The sequence below is a fragment of the Balaenoptera physalus genome (assembly GCF_965194825.1).
Source record: "Balaenoptera physalus genome assembly, chromosome: 11".
NCBI lineage: Eukaryota > Metazoa > Chordata > Mammalia > Artiodactyla > Balaenopteridae > Balaenoptera > Balaenoptera physalus.
Window position 1 is genome coordinate 106,319,326 of NC_138896.1, and position 24,329 is coordinate 106,343,654.

Consider the following 24,329-nt stretch of genomic DNA (forward strand, 5'->3'; position numbering starts at 1 on the left):
CCCTTTAGAGCCTCACATAGGGATTTTGCTATAAGGCTATAATTTGGAATCCACATACGACAGAACCTAGCCCTCCTGAGAAAGCCTCAGAGTTGCCTTTTTGTGGTTGGAGATAGTAATGCATTAATTGCTGTTTTTCAATCTATGGCAAAGGCTTGTGCTCCTGGGGTCAAACCCAATCCTAAATATTGAAACTGTTGCTGGTTGAAGATACTTTATAGTGGTTGAAGATACTTTATAGTGGTTGAAGATACTTTATATCCCCTTCTTGCCAGAAAATTTAGGACCCTAACAGTATTTTTATCTGAATCTTATTTGGTCTCACTGCTTACAATAAATCATCAACATATTGTAGCAGAGTTCCCCTCTCGAGGCTCAATTCCCTCAGTTCCCTTGCTAACGCGTTTCCAAAAAGATGGGGGCTGTCGTGAAAACCCTGCGGAAGTACTGTCCAGGTGTATTGGGTAGCCTCCGGGGTGTCAGGGTCCGTCCATTCAAAGGCATAAAGGTATGGAGAGCCTGGATGTAGGGGAACACAGAAAAATGCATCTGTGAGGTCCAAAACAGAGAAATACTGTGTGCTCCCTGGCACTTGGGTGCGGAGGGTGTATGGGTTTGACACCAGTGGGTGAATAGGGATGACGGCCTCATTCAGTGCTCGTAAGCCTTGCACAAACCAATACTCCCTGTCAGGCTTCTTAACGGGGAGGATTGGGGTATTGCAAGGGGGTTGGCAGGGCCTAATGAGTTTGTGTTTTAGGAATTTGATGAGCAGCGGTTGGATTCCGCTCAGGGCTTCAGGCTTTAAAGGATATTGTGGGTTTTTTTTTTTTCCCATAATCAAAACTTGATTGTAAAAGTGACACCCAAATAGGAGAGCGCTGTTGTATACCTTACAAAATTGAACACAATTACATTATCTTGGTAGATTAGCTGGACTTACTGAACTGATAAGGCTCTCTGCGACAGAACACAGATTCGGGAAGCTGTGTGGGTCATCAGTGTTTGTTTCTACTAAATGAACACCCTTCTGTGGGTCTGGCCTTTCCTCCTGTTGGCCGGCACAACACTGTTGAACAACCTACGTAAAGCACCACTGTCTGAGCACAGCTGAAAACCGTGGTAATCTTGTAGCAACCTGGACATTTTACATCCATAAAATAAGAATTTGTGCTTTGAACCAGCCGTTTCTTTTTTTTTTTAATTTATTTATTTTATTTATTTACTTTTGGCTGTGTTAGGTCTTCATTGCTGCGCGCGGGCTTTCTCTAGCTGCAGCGAGCGGGGGCTACTCTTCGTTGTGGTATGCGGGCTTCTCATTTCTCATTGCGGTGGCGTCTCGTTGCGGAGCACGGGCTCTAGGCATGCAGGCTTCAGTAGCTGTGGCTCGCAGGCTCTAGAACTCAGGCTCAGTAGCTGTGGCACACGGGCTCAGTAGTTGTGGCTCGCGGGCTCTAGAGTGCAGGCTCAGTAGTTGTGGCTCACAGGCTTAGTTGCTCCTCAGCATGTGGGATCTTCCCCGACCAGGGCTTCAAACCCATGTCCCCTGCATTGGCAGGCGGATTCTTAACCACTGCGCCACCAGGGAAGCCCCGAGGCATTTCTTTTTATGTTTTTTCATTTCCTTTTCCAAGGAAGGATCTTGGAATCTCTAGCCAAAGGCATGTTGATCCTTTCACAAGCCCAGCCCATGCAGCTCTCTAAGGCAACACCCCTAGCGAGTAGCACAAGACCAGGCACGTGGCATCTAAAGGATATTGTCTTTTCCAGGGGTATTTTTCCCCAGGCCTTAACCGTATTTTTATTGGGGGAACAAGTTTTGCCTTTCCTGGCACTGAGGTATCTCAAACTGCAGGATCTACTGGTTCTCTAATTTCCTGGGGGATGTCTTGGGGAACATTTTGATGACCAGCAGGTGGGCCATCTGGGGCTACAAGTAGATGCATTCTCTATTTGAATTTGAATTCTTTACCTCCTTGGACTCCCCTGTCCTAAGAATATACTAGCTCCTAATTTATTTAGCAAATTTCTTCCGAGGAGGGGGACAGGGCATTCTGGCATATACAGAAAGGAGTGAATAATAATAATGGACCCAATTCCGCAGGCAAGGGGAGACCTAAGTTGCCTTCCCTTTGGCTGTCCATCGACTCCCGTCACAGTACAGTCACGGTTGGAGAGGGGGCCGGCTGGCCAAGTCAGAACAGAGCAGGCAGCTCCAGTGTCTGCAGGAAATTCAGTTCTCCTACCTGCCACATCAAGGGTGACCTAAGGCTCCCCTGGAGTGATGAGGATGGATCGAGTGGGATCTGGAGCCGGGCAGGCGCTCCGGCCCCCTCAGTCGGTGTGCAGGAATCTCTTATCTGAGAGATTCGAAAGGAACTGGGGCGGGGCGGGGTTGCCTCTAGGGCATCCCACAGGAGGGCTTTCAGGACATTCCCCCTTCCAGTGCCCCCTTCCAACAAAAGGCACACTGGTTCTGGCCCAGGCAGCTTCTTGGCCGTCTGTCCAGCCTTCTTGACCCTTCAGGATCCCCTCAAGGTGGTGAGTGGATCAGAGCAGCCAAAAGCTGCATTTTCTTTATTAGCCTCTTATTCTTTTTTTTTTTAATTAATTTATTTCTTTATTTTTGGCTATGTTGGGTCTTCGTTTCTGTGCGAGGGCTTTCTCCAGTTGCGGCGAGCGGGGACCACTCTTCATCGCAGTGCGCGGGCCTCTCACTATCGCAGCCTCTCCCGCTGCAGAGCACAGGCTCCAGACGCGCAGGCTCAGCAATTGTGGCTCACGGGCCCAGCCGCTCCACGGCATGTGGGATCCTCCCAGACCAGGGCTCGAACCCGTGTCCCCTGCATTGGCAGGCAGACTCTCAACCACCGCGCCACCTGGGAAGCCCTAGCCTCTTATTCTTATTGGTATTGTCCATTAAGTCTTGGTTGTTACAGACCTTGAAGGCCTCCTCTACCAAGGTTGACAGCGGGGTCTGGGGCCTGGCCTCAAGCTTTTGTAATTTTCTCCAGATATCAGGAGTAGCCTGGGTGGTAAAATGCATGGCCGACAGCGTCCTCCCTTCTGCGGATTCAGAGTCTGCATTGGTGTCCTTCCTGAATGCCTCTGCCGCCCGGCTCGGGAAGACTGCCAGATTTTCATCTTTTTCCTGTGTAACCTCTCAGACCTTATCATAATTTACAGGCTTCACCATATACCCTTTCCTTCCTTCTGGTAGACAAGTAATATAATGTCTCATCCTAGCCTGGCCTGCACAATCTTCACAGTCCCAGTGTGGGCCGTGTTCTAGGACTGCACCCCCACCCACCTGATAAACTTGGTGGCCACCAGGCCATCTGCATGCTCCCTGGCCTTTCTCAGCATGCGCTCCTTTTAATCCAGGGTGCAACAGTGGGCCAGAGTAACCATGATGTCCTGCCAGGTGAGAGAGAATGTCAACCCCAGCCTGATAAATTCGTCCCTAAACTTGTCAGGGTTCTCTGAGAACCTGCCAAACCTCTCCTTACAGATTCGCAATGGAAAAGGCCACAGGGGTCAGGACCTGAGGGCCTAGAGGTGGGAGTATTCCCACAGGGGATTTTTGGACATAGAATAAGGTGAGAGTACTTACTTACTCCTTAAGCTAAGGTGAAAAAACGATTTCAAAAGTAAATACAGGAACTCACACGATCTTTTATCAAAAGCAGCACTCCAGGGCAATTTTGTTCTCCTAGAGAGAGAAAGCAAATCCAGTCTTGCATCAGCCTACTCTTAATAAAATCCATTTTGCTAATTAAATTTGACCCAATCTTAGAAAGTCCTGACCACATACTAAATTCTTTTTCCAATGATCCTTTTCTGCAAACCTTCTGCAACTTTGTGTAGCCATATTATACTGTCCCTTATTCTTTCCATTCAGAAATAACCAGCCCTAGGACAAAAATCACTTTTTCCTTTTAATAAAATATATTTCCATTCCTCACATCTTATTTTTTTTTAATTTATTTTTTGGCTGCGTTGGGTATTCGTTGCTGTGCATGGGCTTTCTCTAGTTGCGGCGAGCGGGGGCTACTCTTCGTTGTGGTGCGTGGGCTTCTAATTGCAGTGGCTTCTCTTGTTGCAGAGCACGGGCTCTAGGCACACAGGCTTCAGTAGTTGTGGCATGCGGGCTCAGTAGTTGTGGCTCGTGGGCTCTAGAGCGCAGCCTCAATAGTTGTGGCACACGGGCTTAGTTGTTCCGCGGCATGTGGGATCTTCCCGGACCAGGGATAGAACCCGTGTCCCCTGCATTGGCAGGCGGATTCTTAGCCACTGTGCCACCAAGGAAGCCACCCTCATACCTTCTTTTCTGAAAACACACATCCTATTTTCCTTAAGCAACCATGAGCTGTCTTTTACATTAGCATTCCTTGATTGGAATATCCCATAACATCTAGAAACATGTATCTTCCCAAAGCACAATTTCTTTCCTTAATATGGTGCAAGACATGTGTCTAATAAACCCAAACATCTTTAGTTTCCCTCTCACAAGAAGACAAAAGTAGGTAAATATAGACCTGTTTAGCAATTAATGTTCCAGTATTTCATCTTATTTGAAATGGCCTGGATACTCGATGGATTCCTATCATTTGACTTAATTTAGTTTTAAGTTACCAAAATTTGGAGGGACTATTCTAGATGGACGTTTCCAAAACATAATTATTCCCATAGAGTTTATCAAAAAGCTCTTATCATAGTTAAATTTACTTAAAAGTTTAATCACATCAGGTCATTCTCCTTGATGACAGATTTTATAACAGAAACAATATGTACTTATTGACTTTCAGTAACCCTAGGTACAAATAAAATATACTTAATGTTGATGCCTCTAAAGACAGGTCTATATTAATTAAACTGACAAGCTTAAGTTAGACAAGTTAATTTCTACAGAATCAGAGATCTCATAGTTTTCCCTCTTGAAATTAAAAAGGCCTCTTTTTTTCCCTCAGACTGGGGGACTACAGATGGATCAGGGAATTCTTGGAGCTCAGGCAGAATAGTTACATTGCAAAGGCAGAGGAGAGAAATGCAAGCCCCTCTCTTTTTTTTTTTTTTTGTTGTTCTTTAAAATCCCACCAAGTAACCCAAGGTAGGAGTTTCAGGTGATGTGGCTGTGTGTGTTTGTACTTCAAGGCATAAATGCTCCACTGCGCTTCGGCAGAGACTTGCAGGAGCAGTTGGACAGACAAGACTACATAATACAAAGATACCAGTGACAAAAACTTAAACACACAAACAAGAAATCTTTAGGATTAAGGGGATGAGAGTGCAGGGCTGAGAACCAAGGGACAGGTGAAGGGAAGAGGGAAAGAAAAGACTGAAAAGGAAAGAGAGAGAGAGATTGCCCTTTCAACCCGCCCCCTGTGGGTATCTATTCAGGCACCAACCTGCATGCTTCCAGAAAGAGCCAGTGAAGGAGGGAAGACCCTATCCACTGCCCGTTGCGGTGATCAAGCCCGGAAATCAGCCAGTTGTACATCATCTGTGGGACTCTCACCCACGCATACACCAGTATATAGAAAACTGCAGCTTTAACCCATTCCCAATGGGACCTCTCTTTTTTCTTTTTTTAAACTTTTAATTTTCTATTGGAGTATTGTTGATTAACAATGTTGTGATAGGTTCAGGTGTACAGCAAGGTGATTCAGTTATACATATACATGTATCTATTCTTTTTCAAATTCTTTCCCCATTTAGGTTATCTTATAATATTGAGCAGAGTTCCCTGTGCTATGCAGTAGATACTTGTTGGCTATCCATTTTAAATATAGCAGTGTGTACATGTCAATCCCAAACTCCCTAACTATCCCTTCCCCCAACCCTTCCCCCCTGGTAACCATAAGTTCATTCTCTAAGTTTGAGTCTGTTTCTGTTTTGTAAATAAGTTCATCTGTATCACTTCTTTTTAAATTTATTTAATTAATTATTTATTATTTGGCTGTGTTGGATCTTCGTTGCCACGCACAGGCTTTCTCTAGTTGTGGCGAGCGGGGCCACTCTTCGCGTGGGCCCCTCACTGCGGGTGGCTTCTCCTGTTGCGGAGCACGGGCTCCAGGTGCGCGGGCTTCAGTAGTTGTGGCGCCGGGACCTAGATGCTACGCAGCACGCAGGATCCTCCCGGACCAGGGCTCGAACCCGTGTCCCCTGCATTGGCAGGCAGATTCCTAACCACTGCACCACCAGGGAAGTCCAGTATCGTTTCTTTTTAGATTCCACATATAAGCAATATCATGCAATATTTCTCTTTCTCTGTCTGACTTACTTCACTCAGTATGACAATCTCTAGGTCCATCCATGTTACTGCAAATGTCATTATTTCATTCTTTTTTTATGGCTGAGTAGTATTCCATTGTACATATGTACCACGTCTTCTTTATCCACTCCTCTGTCGATAGACATTTAGGTTGCTTCCGTGTCTTGGCTATTGTAGACAGTGCTGCGATGAACACTGGGGTGCATGTATCCTTCCGGACCATGTTCTTCTCCGGATATATGCCCAGGAGTGGGATTGCAGGATCATATGGTAGCTCTCTTTTTAATTTTTTAAGGAACCTCCATACTGTTCTCCACAGTGGCTGTACCAGTTTACATTCCCACAAAAAGTATAGGAGGGTTTCCTTCTCTCCACACCCTCTCCAGCATTTATTGTCCAACGGGACTTCTCTTGGTGGCAGGAAAATAAACGTGAGAATATTGGGATGATCGGACTTCCAGCCACATGTTGAAGTTTGAACCTCTATCATTCTCATAAATCTCCTGTCAAGAGAGCCTGCTGGACCAGGATCTGCACTGTGTGAGGCGAGCCTCTCCCACCTCTGCTTGTCACCTGTCGAGGTGAGCTGCTGCTGGCCAGAGGGAGCAGGTCTCACAAGCTGAGGGGAGTGATGCTGTAGCTGCCCGATGTCCACTCTCTCGGAAAGATAGGACAGAAGTAGGAGAGGACAGAGAGAGAAGTAGAGAGATTTCAGGAGAGGAAAAGGGACAAAGGGAAAGTGGTGAGGGAAAAAGGACAAAGGGGAAGGGGAAAGAGTTGCCTGAATGAGGGTACTGAGGCCCCCAGGGGCCAGGAAGGCAGACTTACCAAATGTGGTGACACTGAAACAAGAGGTTCAGGTGGCCACTTGTCACTCATGGGGAAGCTGTGTTCAGTGGTCCCAGAGGTGCGTAGATCCTCTTCTGGGAAGGGAACAATTGTCCCTTTGTGGTGTCGCCACAAAGTATGTTACTGAACACGGTTCTTGGCCTCCTTATCAATAGAAATTGATCAGTGGCCAGATAAGAAATTCAGGCAAAGGGACTTGCCTGGTGGCGCAGTGGTTGAGAATCCACCTGCCAATGCAGGGGACATGGGTTCGAGCCCTGGTCCGGGAAGATACCACGTGATGTGGAGCAACTAAATCCGTGCACCACAACTACTGAGCCTGTGCTCTAGAGCCCACGAGCCACAACTGCTGAGCCCATGCGCCACAACTCCTGAGTCCCTCATGCCTAGAGCCCGTGATCCACAAGAGAAGCCACCGCAGTGGGAAGCCCACGCACCTCAGTGAAGAGTAGCCCCCGCTCGCCGCAACTAGAGAGAGCCCACGCCCAGCAGCGAAGACCCAACGCAGCCAAAAATAAATTTAAAAAAAAAATTCAGGCAAGGCTTTATTGGGACCCTTGCTGCAGCAGGGGGGAGCAAAAACAAGTAACAGGTTCCCTTGCTCGCTTGCTGAGGGAGGGGTGCAAACTGCTTCCTCATATGGGGTGGGGTGAGGGTGTGTCCAGGGGTCAGGCCAGAGGGGTGGCTTAGGTGGTCTGCCCACCCCTTTGGTGGTGTTCTGTGCAGGGGGCATGCCCAGTACCCTGCTTTTGCTCCCAGCTCTTCAGAAGTGGCAGTTGGGTTTTTGGTTTTTCTGATTCTTGTTGCCCGTAATTTGCCCCACTGGGCATGCATGCAGTTATTTTTAGTCCCTTATAGTTTCTTCGTATGTCGTTGCTTGAGGAGATGTCTGTCCAGGTGCAAGCACTGCAGCAGACGGTCCCAGGTCCCAGCCTGTCTCAGAGCTGTCACGCCAGGCCAGGCCCCTCCAGAAACCCTTTGACACTGCAGTTGGGAGGGCTCAGAGCTCCTTAGGGCCCCCTACCCACCACAGGAGGTGGGGGAGTTTTTATTTGCGGGAGGAGAGTGAGACTCTAGAGGTCCTGACTGACCTCAGACTCTACTGATTTGCAGGCTCTGGCCCCAAAATGAATATTCTCAGACACTGGGCTCTTCCTGGCCAGGAGGCAGTAGAGGTTGAATTTGATTAAGCCTCTTTACAATTTTTGCTGAGATCTAGAGTTTTCAGGTGGGTTTTTTCCCACTTTATTTTATTTTATTTTTTTAAACTTTTATTGGAGTATAGTTGATTTACAATTTTGTGTTAGTTTCAGGTGTACAGTATACACGTATCCATGCTTTTTTAGATTCTTTTCCCATATAGGTCATTACAGAGTATTGAGTAGAGTTCCCTGTGCTATACAGTATGTCGTTATTAGTTATCTGTTTTATATATAGTAGTGTGTAAATGTCAATCCCAATCTCCCAATTTATCCCTCCTCCCTTTCCCCCAAGTAACTGTAAGTTTGTTTTCTACATCTGTGACTCTATTTCTATTTTGTAAATAAGTTCATTTGTACCTTGTTTTTTTTTAGCTTCCACAAATGAGTTATATCATATGATATGTGTCTTTCTCTGTGTGACTTCCTTCACTTAGTATGATCATCTCTAGGTCCATCCACGTTGCTGCAAATAGCATTATTTTGTTCTTTTTCATGGCTGAGTAATATTCCATTATATATATTGTATATATGTACCACATCTTCTTTATTCATCCATCCTTCCATGGACATGTTGGTTGCTTCCGTGTCTTGGCTATTGTAAATAGTGATGCAATGAACACTGGGGTGCATGTATCTTTTTGAATCATGGTTTTCTCTGGATATATGCCTGGGAGTGGGATTGCTGGATCATATGGTAGTTCTATGTTTAGGTTTTTTTTTGTTTTTTTTTGTTTTTTGTTTTTATAAATTTATTTTATTTATTTATTTTTGGCTGTGTTGGGTCTTCCTTGCTGCATGCGGGCTTTCTCTAGTTGCATCGAGTGGGGGACACGCTTCCTTCTGGTACACGGGCTTCTCACTGCGGTGGCTTCTCTTGTTGTGGAGCACAGGCTCTAGGCCTGCGGGCTTCAGTAGTTGTGGCTCGGGGGCTCCAGAGCACAGGTTCAGCAGTTGTGGTGCACGGGCTTAGTTGCTCCACGGCATGTGGGATCTTACCGGCCCAGGGCTCAAACCCGTGTCCCCTGCATTGGCAGGCGGATTCTTAACCACTGTGCCACCAGAGAAGCCCCCACTATGTTTAGTTTTTTAAGGAATCTTCATACTGTTTCCACAGTGGCTGTACCAATTTACATTCCCACCCACACTGTAAGAGAGTTCCCTTTTCTCCACACCCTCTCCAGCATTTATTGTTTGTACACTTTTTGATGTTGGCCATTCTGACTGGTATGAGGTGATACCTCATTGTAGTTTTGATATGCATTTCTCTAATAATTAGTGATGTTGCGCATCTTTTCATGTGCTTTTTGGCCATCTGTATTTCTTTTGAGAAATGTCTAGTTAGATCTTCTGCCTATTTTTTTTTTTTAAAACATCTTTATTGAAGTATAATTGCCTTACAATGGTGTGTTAGCTTCTGCTTTATAACAGAGTGAATCAGTTATACACATACAATATGTTCCCATATCTCTTCCCTCTTGCATCTCCCTCCCTCCCACCCTCCCCATCCCACCCCTCTAGGTGGTCACAAAGCACCGAGCTGATCTCCCTGTGCTATGTGGCTGCTTCCCACTAGCTATCTATTTTACATTTGGTAGTGTATATATGTCCATGACACTCTCTTACCCTGTCACATCTCACCCCACCCCCTCCCCATATCCTCAAGTCCATTCTCTAGTAGGTCTGTGTCTTTATTCCCGTCTTGCCACTAGGTTCTTCATGGCCTTTTTTTTTTTTTTTTCCTTAGATTCCGTATATATGTGTTAGCATACTGTATTTGTTTTTCTCTTTCTGACTTACTTCACTCTGTATGACAGACTCTAACTCCATCCACCTCATTACAAATACCTCCATTTCGTTTCTTTTTATGGCTGAGTAATATTCCATTGTATATATGTGCCACATCTTCTTTATCCATTCATCTGTTGATGGACATTTAGATTGCTTCCATGTCCTGGCTATTGTAAATAGAGCTGCAATGAACATTTTGGTACATGACTCTTTTTGAACTATGGTTTTCTCAGGGTATATGCCCAGTAGTGGGATTGCTGGGTCGTATGGTAGTTCTATTTGTAGTTTTTTAAGGAACCTCCATACTGTTCTCCATAGTGGCTGTATCAATTTACATTCCCACCAACAGTGCAAGAGTGTTCCCTTTCCTCCACACCCTCTCCAGCATTTATTGTTTCTAGATTTTTTGATGATGGCCATTCTAACTGGTATGAGGTGATACCTCATTGTAGTTTTGATATGCATTTCTCTAATAATTAGTGATGTTGCGCATCTTTTCATGTGCTTTTTGGCCATCTGTATTTCTTTTGAGAAATGTCTAGTTAGATCTTCTGCCTATTTTTTGATTGGATTACATTGTTTGTTTTTTTTTGACATTGAACTGCATGAGCTGTTCATATGTTTTGGAGATTAATCCCTTGTCAGTCACTTCATTTGCAAATATTTTCTCCCATTTCATGGGTTGTCTTTTTGTTTTGTTTATTTTTTCTGTGCAAAAGTTTTAAGTTTAATTGGGTCTCATTTAAAAAAAATTTATTGGAGTATAGTTGATTTACAATGTTGTGTTAGTTTCAGGTGTACAGCAAAGTGAATCAGTTATACATATACATATATCCACTCTTTTTTTTTTTTTTAAGATTCTTTTCCCATATATGCCATTACAGATTGTTGAGTAGAGTTCCCTGTGCTATACAGCAGGTTCTTATAAGTTATTTATTTTATATATAGTAGTGTGTATATGTCAATCCCAACCTCCCAATTTATCCCTCCCCCCACTTGTCCCCTGGTAACCATAAATTTGTTTTCTTTTTTAAAATTATTTATTTATTTATTTATTTATTTATTCTAGACTGTGTTGGGTCTTCGTTGCTGCATGCGGGCTTTCTTTAGTTGTGGCGAGCAGGGGCTACTCTTTGTTGTAGTGTGCGGGCTTCTCATTGTGGTGGCATCTCTTGTTGCAGAGCATAGGCTCTAGGTGCACGGGCTTCAGTAGTTGTAGCATGTGGGCTTCAGTAGTTGTGGCTTGCGGGCTCTAGAATGAAGGCTCAGTAGTTGTGGCACACAGGCTCAGTTGCTCTGCAGCATGTGGGATATTCCTAGAACAGGGCTCAAACCCATGTCCCTTGCATTGGCAGGCAGATTCTTAACCACTGCACCACCAGGGAAGCCCCTAAATTTGTTTTCTATATCTGTGACCCTACTGTTTTATAAGCAAGTTGATTTGTACCCTTTTTTTAGATTCCACATATAAGTGATATCATATGATATTTGTCTTTCTCTGACTTCACTCAGTATGACAATCTCTAGGTCTATCCATGTTGCTGCAAATGGCATTATTTCATTCTTTTTTATGGCTGAGTAATATTCCATTGTATATATGTAGCATATCTTTTTGTTTGTTTGTTTTTTGGCTGCAGCACGCAGGATCTTAGTTCCCCGACCAGGGATCGAACCCGTGCCCCCTACATTGGGAGCACAGAGTCTTAACCACTGGACTGCCAGGGAAGTCCCCACATCTTCTTTTTCCATTCCTCTGTTGATGGACGTTTAGGTTGCTTCCATGTCCTCACTATTGTAAATAGTGCTGCAATGAAACTGTTTTGATTACTGTAGCTTTGTAATATAGTCTGAAGTCAGGGAGCCAGATTCCTGCAGCTCTGTTTTTCTTTCTCAAGATAGCTTTGGCTATTTGGGGTCTTTTGTGTTTCCATACAAATTGTACAATTTTTTGTTCTAATTCTGTGAAAGATGCCATTGGTAATTTGATAGGGATTGCATTGAATCGGTAGATTGCTTTGGGTAATATAGTCATTTTCACAATGTTGATTCTTCCAATCTAAGAACACCTGTTTGTGTCATCTTTGATTTCTTTCTTTTCTGAGTACAGGTCTTTTGCCTCCTTAGGTAAGTTTATTCCTAGGTATTTTATTCTTTTTGTTGCAATGGTAAATGGAATTGTTTCCTTAATTTCTCCTTCTAATCTTTCATTGTTAGTGTATAGGAATGCAAGAGATTTCTGTGCATTAATTTTGTATTCTGCAACTTTACCAAATTCATTGATGAGCTCTAGTAGTTTTCTGGTGGCATCTTTAAGATTCTCTATGTATAGTATCATGTCATCTGCAAACAGTGACAGCTTTACTTCTTCTTTTCCAATTTGTATTCCTTTTATTTCTTTTTCTTCTCTGATTACTGTGGCTAGGACTTCCAAAATTATGTTGAATAATAGTCATGAGGGTGGACTTCCTTGTCTTGTTCCTGATCTTAGAGGAAATGCTTTCATTTTTTCACCATTGAGATGTTTCCTGTGGGTTTGTCATATATGGCCTTTATTATGTTGAGGTAGGTTCCCTCTATGCCCACTTTCTGAAGAGTTTTTATCATAAATGGGTGTTGAATTTTGTCACAAGCTTTTTCTGCATCTATTGAGATGATCATATGATTTTTATTCTTCAGTCTGTTGATGTGGTATATCATAGTGGTTGATTTGCAGATATAGAAGAATCCGTGCATCCCTGGGATAAATCCCACTTGATCATGATGTATGATCCTTTTAACATGTTGTTGGATTCGGTTTGTAGTATTTTGTTGAGGATTTTTGCATAAATGTTCATCAGTGATATTGGCCTGTAATTTTCTTTTTTTGTGGTATCTTTGTCTGGTTTTGGTATCAGGGTGATGGTGGCCTTGTAGAATGGGAGTGTTCCTTCCTCTGCAATTTTTTTTGGAAGAGTTTCAGAAAGATAGGTGTTAGCTCTTCTCTAAATGTTTGATAGAATTTGCCTGTGAAGCCAACTGGTCCTGGACTTTTGTTTGTTGGAAGTTTTTAAATCACAGTTTCAATTTCAGTACTCATGATTGGTCTGTTCATATTTTCTATCTCTTCCTGGTTCAGTCTTGGAAGGTTGTACCTTTCTAAGAATTTGTCCATTTCTTCCAGGTTGTCCATTTTATTGGTGTTTAGTTGCTTGTAGTAGTCTCCTTTTTCATTTCTAATTTTATTGAAAGGGGAAGCCTGTCCCTTTTTTTTCTGATGAGTCTAGTAAAGGTTTACCAGTTTCATTTATCTTTTTAAAGAACCAGGTTTTAGTTTCATTGATCTTTTCTATTGTTTTCTTCACCTCTGTTTCATTTACTTCTGCTCTGATCTTTGATTTCTTTCCTTCTGCTAACTGGGTTTTGTTTGTTCTTCTTTCTCTAGTTGCTTTAGGTGTAAGGTTAGGTTGTTTATTTGAGATGTTTCTTGTTTCCTGAGGTAAGATTGTATGGCTACAAACTTCCCTCTTAGAACTGCTTTTGCTGCATTCCATAGGTTTTGGATGGTCGTGTTTTTATTTTCATTTGTCTCTCTTAATTTCCTCTTTGATTTCTTCAGTGATCTATTGGTTGTTTAGTAACATATTGTTTAGCCTCCATGAGTTTGTGTTTTTTACAGGGTTTTTTTTCCCTGTAATTTATTTCTAATTTCATAGCATTGTGGTCAGAAAAGATGCTTGATATGATTTCAATTTTCTTAAATTTACTGAGGCTGGCTTTGTGGCCCAGCATGTGGTCAGTCCTGGAGAATGTTCCATGTGCACCTGAGAAGAATGTGTATTCTGCTCCTTTTGGATGGAATGTTCTATAAATATCAATTAAGTCCATCTGGTGTAAAGTGTTATTGAAGGCCTGTGTTTCCTTATTGATTTTCTGTCTGGATGATCTGTCCATTGGTGTCAGTGGGGGGTTAAAGTCCCCCACTATTATTGTGTTACTGTCAATTTCTCCCTTTATGGCTGTTAGTATTTGCTTTATATATTGAGGTGTTTGTATGTTGGGTGCATACATATTTATAATTTTTATATCTTGGATTGATCCCTTGATCATTATGTAGTGTCCTTCCTTGTCTCTTGTAACAGTCTTTATTTTAAAGTTGATTTTGTCTGATATGAGTATTGCTACTCCAGCTTTCTTTGTTTTCCATTTGCATGGAATATCTTTTTCCATCCCCTCACTTTCAGTCTGTATGTGTCCCTAGGTCTGAAGTGGGTCTCTTGTAGACAGTATATAAATGGGTCTTTTTTTGTATCCATTCAGCCAGTCTATGTCTTTTGGTTGGAGCATTTAATCCATTTACATTTAAGGTAGTTATCAATACATGTGTTCCTATTTCCATTTTCTTAATTGTTTTGGATTTGTTTTTGTTGCTCTTCTTTCTTCCCTTCTTTTGTTCTCTTCTCTTGTGGTTTGATGACTATCTTTAGTGTTGTGTTTGGGTTGCTTTTTCTTTTTTGTGTGTGTATCTATTGTAGTTTTTTGGTTTGTAGTTCCCATGTGGCTTTGATATAGCAGTCTGTATATGTACAAGGTTGTTTTATTTTTTCCACTTTAAAATGTGGTTTTAAAAAATATATATATTTTAGCCACTTGATTCCTTTTTTGAGTCTTTAGTTTTTGCAAATTGGTTGGAAATCAACATTTCTAATCACTATGTTTGAATCATGTTTCATATTTAAACCACTTTTACCTGATTTACGGTGACTGACAACTTCTCACAGTGTCTCCCTCCTCACCTCTGGATCCTACTCTCCTTTGCAACTTTTTAAAAATAACAGCTTATCGAGATATTTCAATAATTCACATACCATAAAATTCACCCATTTAAAGTGTACTATGGCTTTTAGTATATTCACAGTTGTGTACCCGTCTCCACAGTCAATTTTAGAATATTTCCATCCCCTCTAAAGAAAACCTGTACCCATTAGCTGTCAACTCCCCATCCCTGCCCACCTCCCAGCCCCTGGCAACCACTAATCTACCTTCTGGCTCTGATTTGTCCATTCTGGACGTTTCATATAAACTAACTCATACAATATATGACTTTTTGTGACTGGCTGCTTTCATTCTGCGTAATGTTTTCAAGGAAGTACTTCATTCCTCCTGTTGCTTGGATGACATTGCATTTTACGGCTATAACACGTTTTATTTATCCATTCATTAGTTTATGGACTTTGGGGTTGTTTCTACTTTTGGGCTATTATAAATAATGCTGCTGTGAACATCTGTGTACACATTTTTGTGTGGATATATATTTTCTTTTCTCTTGGGCATATACCTAGGAGTGAAATTCTTTTGTTACTTTTTATGATGAAAACTTTTTTTTTAAATAAATTGATTTATTTATATTTTATTTTTGGCTGTGTTGGGTCTTCATTGCTGAGCACGGGCTTTCTCTAGTTGCAGTGAGTGGAGGCTACTCTTTGTTGTGGTGCGCGGGCTTTTCATTGCAGTGGCTTCTCTTGTGGAGCGGAGCGTGGGCTCTGGGTGCGTGGGCTTCAGTAGTTGTGGCATGCAGACTCAGTAGTTGTGGCTCGCGGGCTCTAGAGCACAGGCTCAGTAGTTGTGGTGCATGGGTTTTGTTGTTCCACAGCATGTGGGATCTTCCCGGACCAGGGATTGAACCTGCGTCACCTGCATTGGCAGGCGGATTCTTAACCACTGCGCCACCAGGGAAGTCCCATGATGAAAACTTTTAAACGGACACAAAAGTAGACTGAATGGTACAGTGACCTGTGCCCCTACCCCATGCACCCATCACCCGAGTTCAACAGCTAACAGCTTGTGGCTACCCTTGTTTCACCTACTGCATTATTTCAAAGTAAATGCCAGACTTATCATTTCATCTGTAAACAGTTCAGTATTTATTGTTATTTATTTATTTATTTATTTGGCTGCACCGGGTCTTAGTTGTGGCAGGCAGGCTCCTTTGTTGCAGCTCACCAGCTCCCTAGTTGTGGCACATGGGCTCCTTAGTTGTGGCATGCTAACTCTTTGTTGTGGCATGTATATGGAATCTAGTTCCCTGACCAAGGATCGAACCCAGGCCTCCTATACTGGGAGCAAGGAGTCTTATCGACTGTGCCACCAGGGAAGTCCCAGTTCAGTATTTATCTTTAAAAGATAAGAACCTCTTAAAATAATTACAATACCATCAGCACACTGGAAACAGTATCATCCTTAATATCATGAAATATTCCAGTGTTCACATTTGTCTAGTTGCCTTTTTTTTTTTTCCAGTTGGATTGTTCAAATCATGTTCTGAGTCTGAGCAAGGCCCCCATTTGGTTAAAGGGATTCTGAGGATCTTTCCTCTCTGGGGCCCTTCCCACGTTTTCTTTTCCTCCTTGCTTATTTGTAGGAGAAACTGGACTGTGTGTTCTGCAGAGTTCCTCACAGTCTGGGTTTTACTGATTTCATGCCCGTGGCCCTTGCATTTCCTGTAAACTGGTAGTTAGAGCTAGACAACTGACCTGGTGTAGGTTTGTTTGTTAAAGGACCCTTTAATGCTTTTAATGAGCCTTCGTGGAGGGCTGGTGTGTGCCCAGCCCCACGGCGGGCACCGGGAGACCCCGGGTGGCCAAGCAGTGCCCCCCGCCTCTGCTCCCAGGCCAGGGGGCAGTGGCACTGACCTGGGGTGGGGGTGAGGGGTGTGTACTTGATCCCCCGCCCGCTTGCTCACCCACAGTGGGGCCTGGCCAGCGCCTAGTGGGTGCTTCACTAGGCGTGTTTGTCCTCAACGGGGCCTGAGGGAGGTCTGGGCCCCAGGTGATGTCCTGCTGTCTGTCCGTAGGCCTGAGCCAGAGCGGCGTCCGAGAGACCCGCCGCCACCCTCCGGTGCTGCGCATGGTGCTGGAGGCGCTGCAGGCGGGGGAGCAGCGCCGGGGTACCTCGGTGGCGGCCATCAAGGTTTACATCCTGCAGAAGTACCCGACGATGGACGTCCTCCGGCTCAAGTACCTGCTGAAGCAGGCCTTGGCCACAGGCATGCACCGCGGCCTCCTCGTCAGGCCCGTCAACTCCAAGGCCCGGGGAGCCACTGGCAGCTTCAAAGTCAGCCGCTGGGAGTGGGGTGGGGAGTGGTGAGAGGCCCCAGGGTGCGGGTGGACTTGCCTGAGGGCTTGAACCCCAATTCCAGCTCTTTCTTCCCAGCCTCTGGGTGCTGGTCCCCTGCCCTGTTCCCTCTCTCCTTCTGTCTCTTCTCGTTCTTCCTCTGTCTTTGCCAAGACCCCCCCTCTCCCCGGGGAAGCTGGCAGCCACACGGCCCCGGTCACCCTGCTGCATCCGCCTCCATCCCTGTTGGGTGTGTTGAGTGACCAGAGACCGTCTCAGCTGTTTTACTTCTGGGTCCTGGGCGCCCATGACCCCTTCCTGGAATTCCTTACCATGGGTGGCACAGACCCAACCTTGGCCTCTACGGGGTCACAGAAATGGGGTTTGCTCCCCGTGCTGTCTGGCTCCAGACCCGAGGTCTCCAGACCAGGGCTGACGCCTCCCTGAGCCACTACCTCCTCCTCTTTCAAAGGTGAGGGTCACCCAGAGCTAAGGGCAAACTTGGCCACAGAATTAAGCCCCAGCATCGTGACTGCCAGCTGCCACCAGGGAAATCTCAGGGACACAGACATGGGGTCTGTTTTGTCACTGCTGTGCCCCAGCAAGTAGCAGTTCCTCTGACAGGCTCCATGGAACACGGTGGAACGTTCTCAACCTCCACGTTCCAATCCCTGTGGGAGTAGGGTGGCTGAGCACAGGGGATGCCCCCTCCTGGAACTCTGGGTGTGTGGGTCAGAGCTTGGACACCAGCCATGGCAAGGCCAGGGGCACAGGGTGCGGTGAAGGGGAGCAAGAGAGGGCACTGGGAGTGCGTGTGACTGGGAGGCAGTCAGGAAAGTGGGCCAAGGGGCTGGGAGGCAGGGAAGGGGGTCTTGGGTACCACGGAGTCAGGAATGTGTGTGTGCAGAGAGTGGGGGCTGTTTCTGGTCTTGGTGGGTAACGGGGAGCCGTGAGGGTCCAGGGACGCTGGGGAGCAGCGTCATTAGCTGCGCTCTAGAGGGGCGGGACCACCTGCTCGCCAGGGACGCTTGCATCCTCCTGCTGCTCTCACTCTCCCTGATGGCCCCATTGTAAAGATGGGGAGACTGAGGCCAGAGGGGGAGGAGAAGACTTGGGCGAGTCGCACTTGCGCTGGGGTTGAGGCCCCAGGAAGCCATGAACTCTCAGCCGTCTGACCTCCATGTCCGTGTCCAGCTACACAGAAGCGAAGCGGCAGGGAGACTTGGGGACGCGGTGGTGTGAGGCGGGAAGGCGGGGAGTCCGAGCCACAGTCCATGGGATGGTGTTGGGGGGTCAAAGGAGATTATAGGTTAGCATCTCAGAGATACCGTTAGGGCTCATTGTGCATGACGTGCTCCCAGAAGCCTGGCTCTGAGGCTTCCGGGTGCAGGGGTGGGAGGCGCGTGCCCGCCACCTGTGCAGGGAGGGTAGGAGAAGCTTGGGTGAGTTTTGGAGACTCGGGTTCCTTAGCTCCTAAATGGCAGCACCCTTTCTCACAGTGCATGAATGGGTGGAATGCATTACCGGCAGCCGGCATTTAGGAGGTGGTTTTGCGTCCTCTCTGCAAGCCCTTGGCCGCCTTCTTCTCCCCCTCCTTTGGGATGGGGTCTTCTCTGAGCCTCATGTAGGGTATAAGGGCGTGAGACATCCAGAACCTCTGCTCTCAATCCCACCCCGTTCTCTCCTCCTCCAGTTAGTTTCCAAAGACAAAAGGAAAATCCAGCCCAGGAAGACGTCCACCATGACGGCCCCCAGGAGGCCTGGTCAAGCTGAGGGAAAGGACCCCAAGAAACCAAGTGAGTCAAAGAAGAACCCACCCAACCCAGGCGAGGTGAAAAAAGGATCCAGGAAGCCGGGAGAGGGGAGGACAGCTACCCCCAAACCAGGTGCAGCCAAGAAGGCCCCCAAGAAAGGCCAGCAGAACAAGGACCAAGAGGCAAGACTGGGTGAGGCCAAGAAGTCCTCCCAACAGCCAGACAAGGCCACACAGGCCCCTCCCATTGCCAGTGGGCCCGGCGGGAAGTCAGAGGTCAAAGGTGGAAGGAGCAGCCAAGGTATGGATGTGAATGGGGTGAGAGGAGGGCATGGGAGGGGGTTTCTGGCAGCCACTGGACATGAGTTGGGATGGAGGGGCCAGCTCTGGGGAGGAGGGGTTTCCTAGCCAATGTGCCTTGAGCACTTGGCTTGACTCAGAGAGACAGAGAATGCATGGTAGCTTGTGGGGGTGGGTATGGGGAAGAAGAGCGCAGAGAGAGAAGCCTCCTCTCTGAGAGGGGTTAGGGGAGGCTTCCTGGAGGAGGTGTCCCAGGCAGAACAGCTTGTGCAAAGACCTGGAAGCATGAAGAAGGTGGAAGAAGTACAAATAGTTGTGTCTGTGTGTACCGGGGGAGGGGGAAGGGGAGGTTGTGAAGGGCAGCAGGAGGCTGGACTTTATCTGGAGGACGATGAGGAGCCACAGAAAGACTCTGAACAGGGGACAGCTAGGGTCCAAGGTGTTTTTAAAATGTATCCTGGCCGCCATGTGGAAGACGGGCTAAAGGCTCGAGGCAGATACACCCGTCAGGGGCCTTTGGTGTGGGCGGGCGTCGAGCTGTGAACGGAGTGGGGGATGGTCGTCCACCGTCCAGTTAATCCTCCAACTGTCCGTGGGAGAGAGGCTGCTACCTTCAGTTGGCAGACTAGGGCACCCAGGCTCAGAGAGGCTAAACTACTTGCTCCAGGTCACACAGCCTGCTAGTGTCAGAGTGAGGACTGGGCCCTGGGCAGGACGAGGGCCGTGGGACCCCTGAAGCTTCCTGCCCAGCAGCAGCTCCTCCTGAAAGGGGTCTTTCTCACATGCCATCCCCTCTTCCAGCAGATACCAAGGCCCACGGGAAAACAAAGCCTGGGAGTCAGAGTTCCAAACCCACGGTCACCAAGGTAGGTGCCTGGGTGACTTCCTACTCCGGGTCTCCATCGACCAGAGCTCAGGCATCCCCACCCAGCCCCAGAGGGGTCAGCCGAGGAAGGGGGCAACTTATTTTCCTATAAAGTACAGAGCACTTTCCTCTCCTCCCCGGCCCTTCAGTGCCCTGAGGGTCACCATCCCCATTTTATAGATAAGAGGCTGAGACTTAGAGAGGTGAGGTCACTTGTCAAAAGTGACCCAGAGCTGGGATTTCAACCCTAAGTTCGTGGGCTCTGAGCTGTGCACCCAGCCCTGCCCAGCTCTGTCACCTTGCTCCTGGTTTGCTTTCTTATAGGGCGAGAATGGTGCTGCTTCCCCAGCCAAAAAGAAGATGGGGAGCAAGGTCCCTAAAAAGGCTGCTGCCCAGGGGGCCGGGGAGGGGCCTAAAGCCAAGGCCCCTGTTCCTCCCAAGGGCAGTGGGTCCAAGATGGAGCCTGTACCACTGGCCAGGAAGGCAGAGGCCCCTAAAGGCCCGAGAAAGCCTGGCATTCCCACCAAGTCCTCATCGTCCAAAGCGGCCAGTAAGAAGGCAGAAGCCAAGAGCTAGAGGCGGGGTGGAGAGAGACTGAGATTCTACTTTTTTATTCCCCTAAAAACTATCACTCTATTTCACTGTAACCTATTTATCAATAAAGACTTTTCCCCCCACAAATTGGTGTGGAAGGAGGCTGAGGTCTAAGGATTTGGCCATCCAGGGCTAGGACCCAGACAGAAGCTTCTGCCCTGGGGAGATGCAGACCGCTGCAGGGATCCAAAGGCACGTAGGCACCTGTGGAGGCACTGGAAAGGTGTTTAATCCAGCCTGAGATCTGGGACTGCTTCCTGGAGGGGGGGCAGCTTTTGGTCTTAAAGGATAAGTAGGAATTGCCAGATAGATGAGGGGAAGGGCATTGCAGGCAGAGGGCCCAGCATGTGGGGTGGAGCCGGAAGGAAGGGGATTTGTGGTTTTGAGAGGAGCACAGGTTGGGGAGGGGTGGCATGAGCCCCTGGGCCGTGGCGTTGGGGCAGGAAGGTGTGGAAGGGTGGACTAAGGAAGGCAGAGATTGTCTTGGGGGCAGTGGGGAGCCAGGGTGCGTTATAGGCAGGGAAGAGACCGACGTGGTGTGTGTTGAGAAGGAGCCCTGTGGCTGCGGAGAGGAGGGGTTAGAGGAGCTGAGAGGAGGTGCGGACCGTTCAACTAGGCACTGAGCGGGACTGTGGGCCCCTCGGGAATCCTCAGAAGGAAGAGAAAGCGCAAAGGCCATGGGGTGGGAACGCGCTTGACAGGCATGTGGAGCTGCAGCGAGGCCCTTGTGGCTAAAGCCCAGCTGGAGACAGAGGTGAGGTCTGGGGTGTTTTAAAAACGTATGTGACACTCTTCCCGTGGAGAGCTGGAGTCTGTGCCCCTGCCCCTTGAACCTGGGCTCTTTGATTGCTTGACCAATAGACTATAGTGGAATTCACATTAGGACAGTTGCTGGGCTCAGACCTTAAGAGACTGGCAGTTTCTACTTCCTGTGTGTGGGTTGTTTCTTGTTGTTGTTTTTTCGTTTTTTAAGAGTTGCTCTTAGAACTCAGCCACCATGCTGTGGGGAAGCCCAAACGGCCGGTGGAGAAGAATTGAGGCACCCCGGTTGTCAGCCCCAGCTGGGCTCCCTGACCAGCCAGCACCAATTTGCCAGCCATGGGAGTGCACCACCTTGGAAATGGATCGCCTGTCCCAGTTGAGCGGCCCCCCTGACACCACGTGGAACAGGGACGGGCCTTCCCTGCCGAGCCCTGCCCCAATCAGACACATAAGCACCACAAATGTATTGGGGTGGTTTGTTACGCAGCAGTAGATACCATAACAAGGGCTGCAGGGTAGACTAGGGCAAGATCCTGAAGGGCCTTGTAAGCCAGGGCAGGAATTTTGGGTTTGGTTTTAATTGTGATGAACAGCCGTTAGAGGCCAGTGAGCAGCAGAGTGCCTGCAGGGGGACACGGGCAGCAGCAGGAGGCTAAGGAGGCAGCCCCTGCGATGGTGCAGCTGAGGGGTGGGCCGCCATGGAGGGAGGGGTTAGAAATAGTGGATTCTGGGTAGATGTTTAAGCAGGGTGGATGGGATATGCTGAGGGAGTGGATGTAGAAAGGGGTCCACAATTTGGGGTCCACACAAGTGCTTGCATGGCGACCACCTCCTGGGGCGAGAACAGCTCGTTCAGGGGGCTGCCAAGAGATGGTCCAGATGAGGGGTGACTGCTGAGCCAGGGAGTGGGCAGAGACGGAAGGGGTGGATTTGAAGGGAGTCAGAGGTAAGCTGGATGGCACTTGGGAAGGGGCAGATGGGACACAAAGGGAAACTGAGGCAGCCCAGCATGGAGCATCAGACTGTTCCCTTTCGACCCCTGCTCCCTCAACCCTGCCCTCGCCTCCCCGAATCCCATGTGAGGCTCTGTCTCGCTGTGCCGATGGCTTCCTGGCTTCCCTGGGGCATCTGTCACGCGGCTGCCAGCAGAGCCCCGAGGGGCACAGTGAGCAGATGGCAGGGAGCTGGGCTGGCGCTTCCCCCTTAGGGGGTCTGGTTGGGGGAGGCACCCTGGGCAGGCTCGGGGTGGGGGGCGGGCGGGCATCTCACCCCCGCGAGCTGGCAGCAGGCCAGTAGCCCTGACCTGGCAGAGGCCAGACAGCACCCAGCACCCACGAGACTTGGGAAAGCCTCCTCCCCTGCTTGAGGACAGACATTACGCCGAAGTTCCCACCTCCTGTGACCCTCAGACGGAGCTAAGGGACACCTGTAGCTGCAAGGCAAGTCTTCAGGGCCCCAGACAAGGACTGGGGGTGGTTCACAGTGGTTGGCCACCTTCTGTGCTGAGAAATGACCCTAGAAACTAGAGATTTCCTCCATTTGCAAATGCGTTTTTAAGCTTCAAGAAGGAATTGCATGTTAATCAGGCATTAAAACAGGCTGTGGAATATTTAATGGCATAAAAAGATGTTGCATGGGGGAAAAGGCAGCTGCGAAATGGTGAGTACCTCCTGATCTCGATTATCACTCCTCAGCCCCCAACCCAGGCAGGCACACGATTTGGAGTTTGGAATGGCATTCTCTCAGATTTTAACCATGGGTGGGTTAGGGTAGCTTTTATTTTCTTCAGGCTTTTTGTACTTCCTGACAGTTCTGCAGAAAACATGTATTCATTCTAGACTCACACCCCCCAAAAAAATTCTTATCAAATTGTGTAAATAACTTAGACTAGAAAGTCTGCTGCTTAATAAAAAGGCATCAGTGATCAGAATAGAAAATTTGAAAAGATAAAGAATCTCTCTCCACCCAGAACGCACTGGAAGCCCAGGAAGAGGCTATTTTTAAAGCTAAAAATTGTTTACTTTTCTCTTCTCATTTTTCTGTTCTCAATTCTAGAACTGGTATTTGTGGGATTTTGTTTAAATTGTACGAATTTTTCTGTCCTAGCTCTTACTCCTGATTAATGTGTGTGTGTGTGATTATTTTTCCTTCATAAAAAGAAAAAACTAACTTAAGCCGCTTCTGATTTGGAGGTGGTCCTTTAGTGACCTTTGCTGTGGGTCAGTGAACCTCAGCCCCAGCTCAGGCCCAGAACCAGCTGGGTGGGCTGGGGGGTCTCTGTGGTATTTGCTGATCCCAAGTCATGTGCTGTGGTGAGAAATAGTGCAGGGTTATACCAGCCTGGGAGAAACTGCCTCTGTTTCCTCATCTGAATAATGGAGTTAATGGTATATATTTATGACAAATTCAGGGTGAGTGTGTAAACGGCAGCTCTCTTTCCAGGGTGGTCACCTTGGAGAAACTCCAGCCTGGAGGAAGCATGGAACAGAGGAATGAAGGGCCCACACAAGCTGGTTTCTGGCTTCCCTGTGCCGTGACCTGGGAAATTCCTCGACTATGCTGAGAGTCAATTTCTACATCTGTAACATGGGGATAATATACTGTTCCTCACGGCTTATTACATAGGTAAGTAGGTTAGGAGCAGGGCCCACCCAGGGGTAGATGGCACACAGCAGCTGTGACATCTTCCTGGCGGTCAGTGGATGCCCGCGTTTCCCCACTGAACCTTCTTGGAAGTGGAGTTGGTATCTGCACATCCCTCACGAGCGGAGCTGGGCAGGGTCCTAAACCAGGCTCCCCTCCCTCCTTTCTGCTACAAGTACAGCCATCTCAGGATAAAGGCTGGAGCCCACG

General features: G+C 47.3%; 1 protein-coding gene and 1 pseudogene across 2 annotated transcripts; one reads left to right on the top strand and one right to left on the bottom strand.

Moving 5' to 3' along the window:
- Positions 1-227: 227 nt before the first annotated feature.
- Positions 228-1,335, bottom strand: LOC309638539 (small ribosomal subunit protein eS27-like pseudogene; annotated as a pseudogene). Its single transcript has one exon. The product of its transcript is annotated as a small ribosomal subunit protein eS27-like pseudogene (transcript).
- A 15,585-nt stretch (positions 1,336-16,920) lies between these two features.
- H1-8 (H1.8 linker histone) lies at positions 16,921-23,928 on the top strand (the record flags this gene model as incomplete). The annotated part of the gene is made up of 4 exons (XM_082415030.1): positions 16,921-17,202; positions 18,896-19,256; positions 20,060-20,121; positions 20,445-23,928. 4 exons carry the CDS (start codon positions 16,921-16,923, stop codon positions 20,694-20,696), a joined length of 957 nt encoding a protein of 318 aa, XP_082271156.1. The 3' UTR covers positions 20,697-23,928.
- Positions 23,929-24,329: the final 401 nt, after the last annotated feature.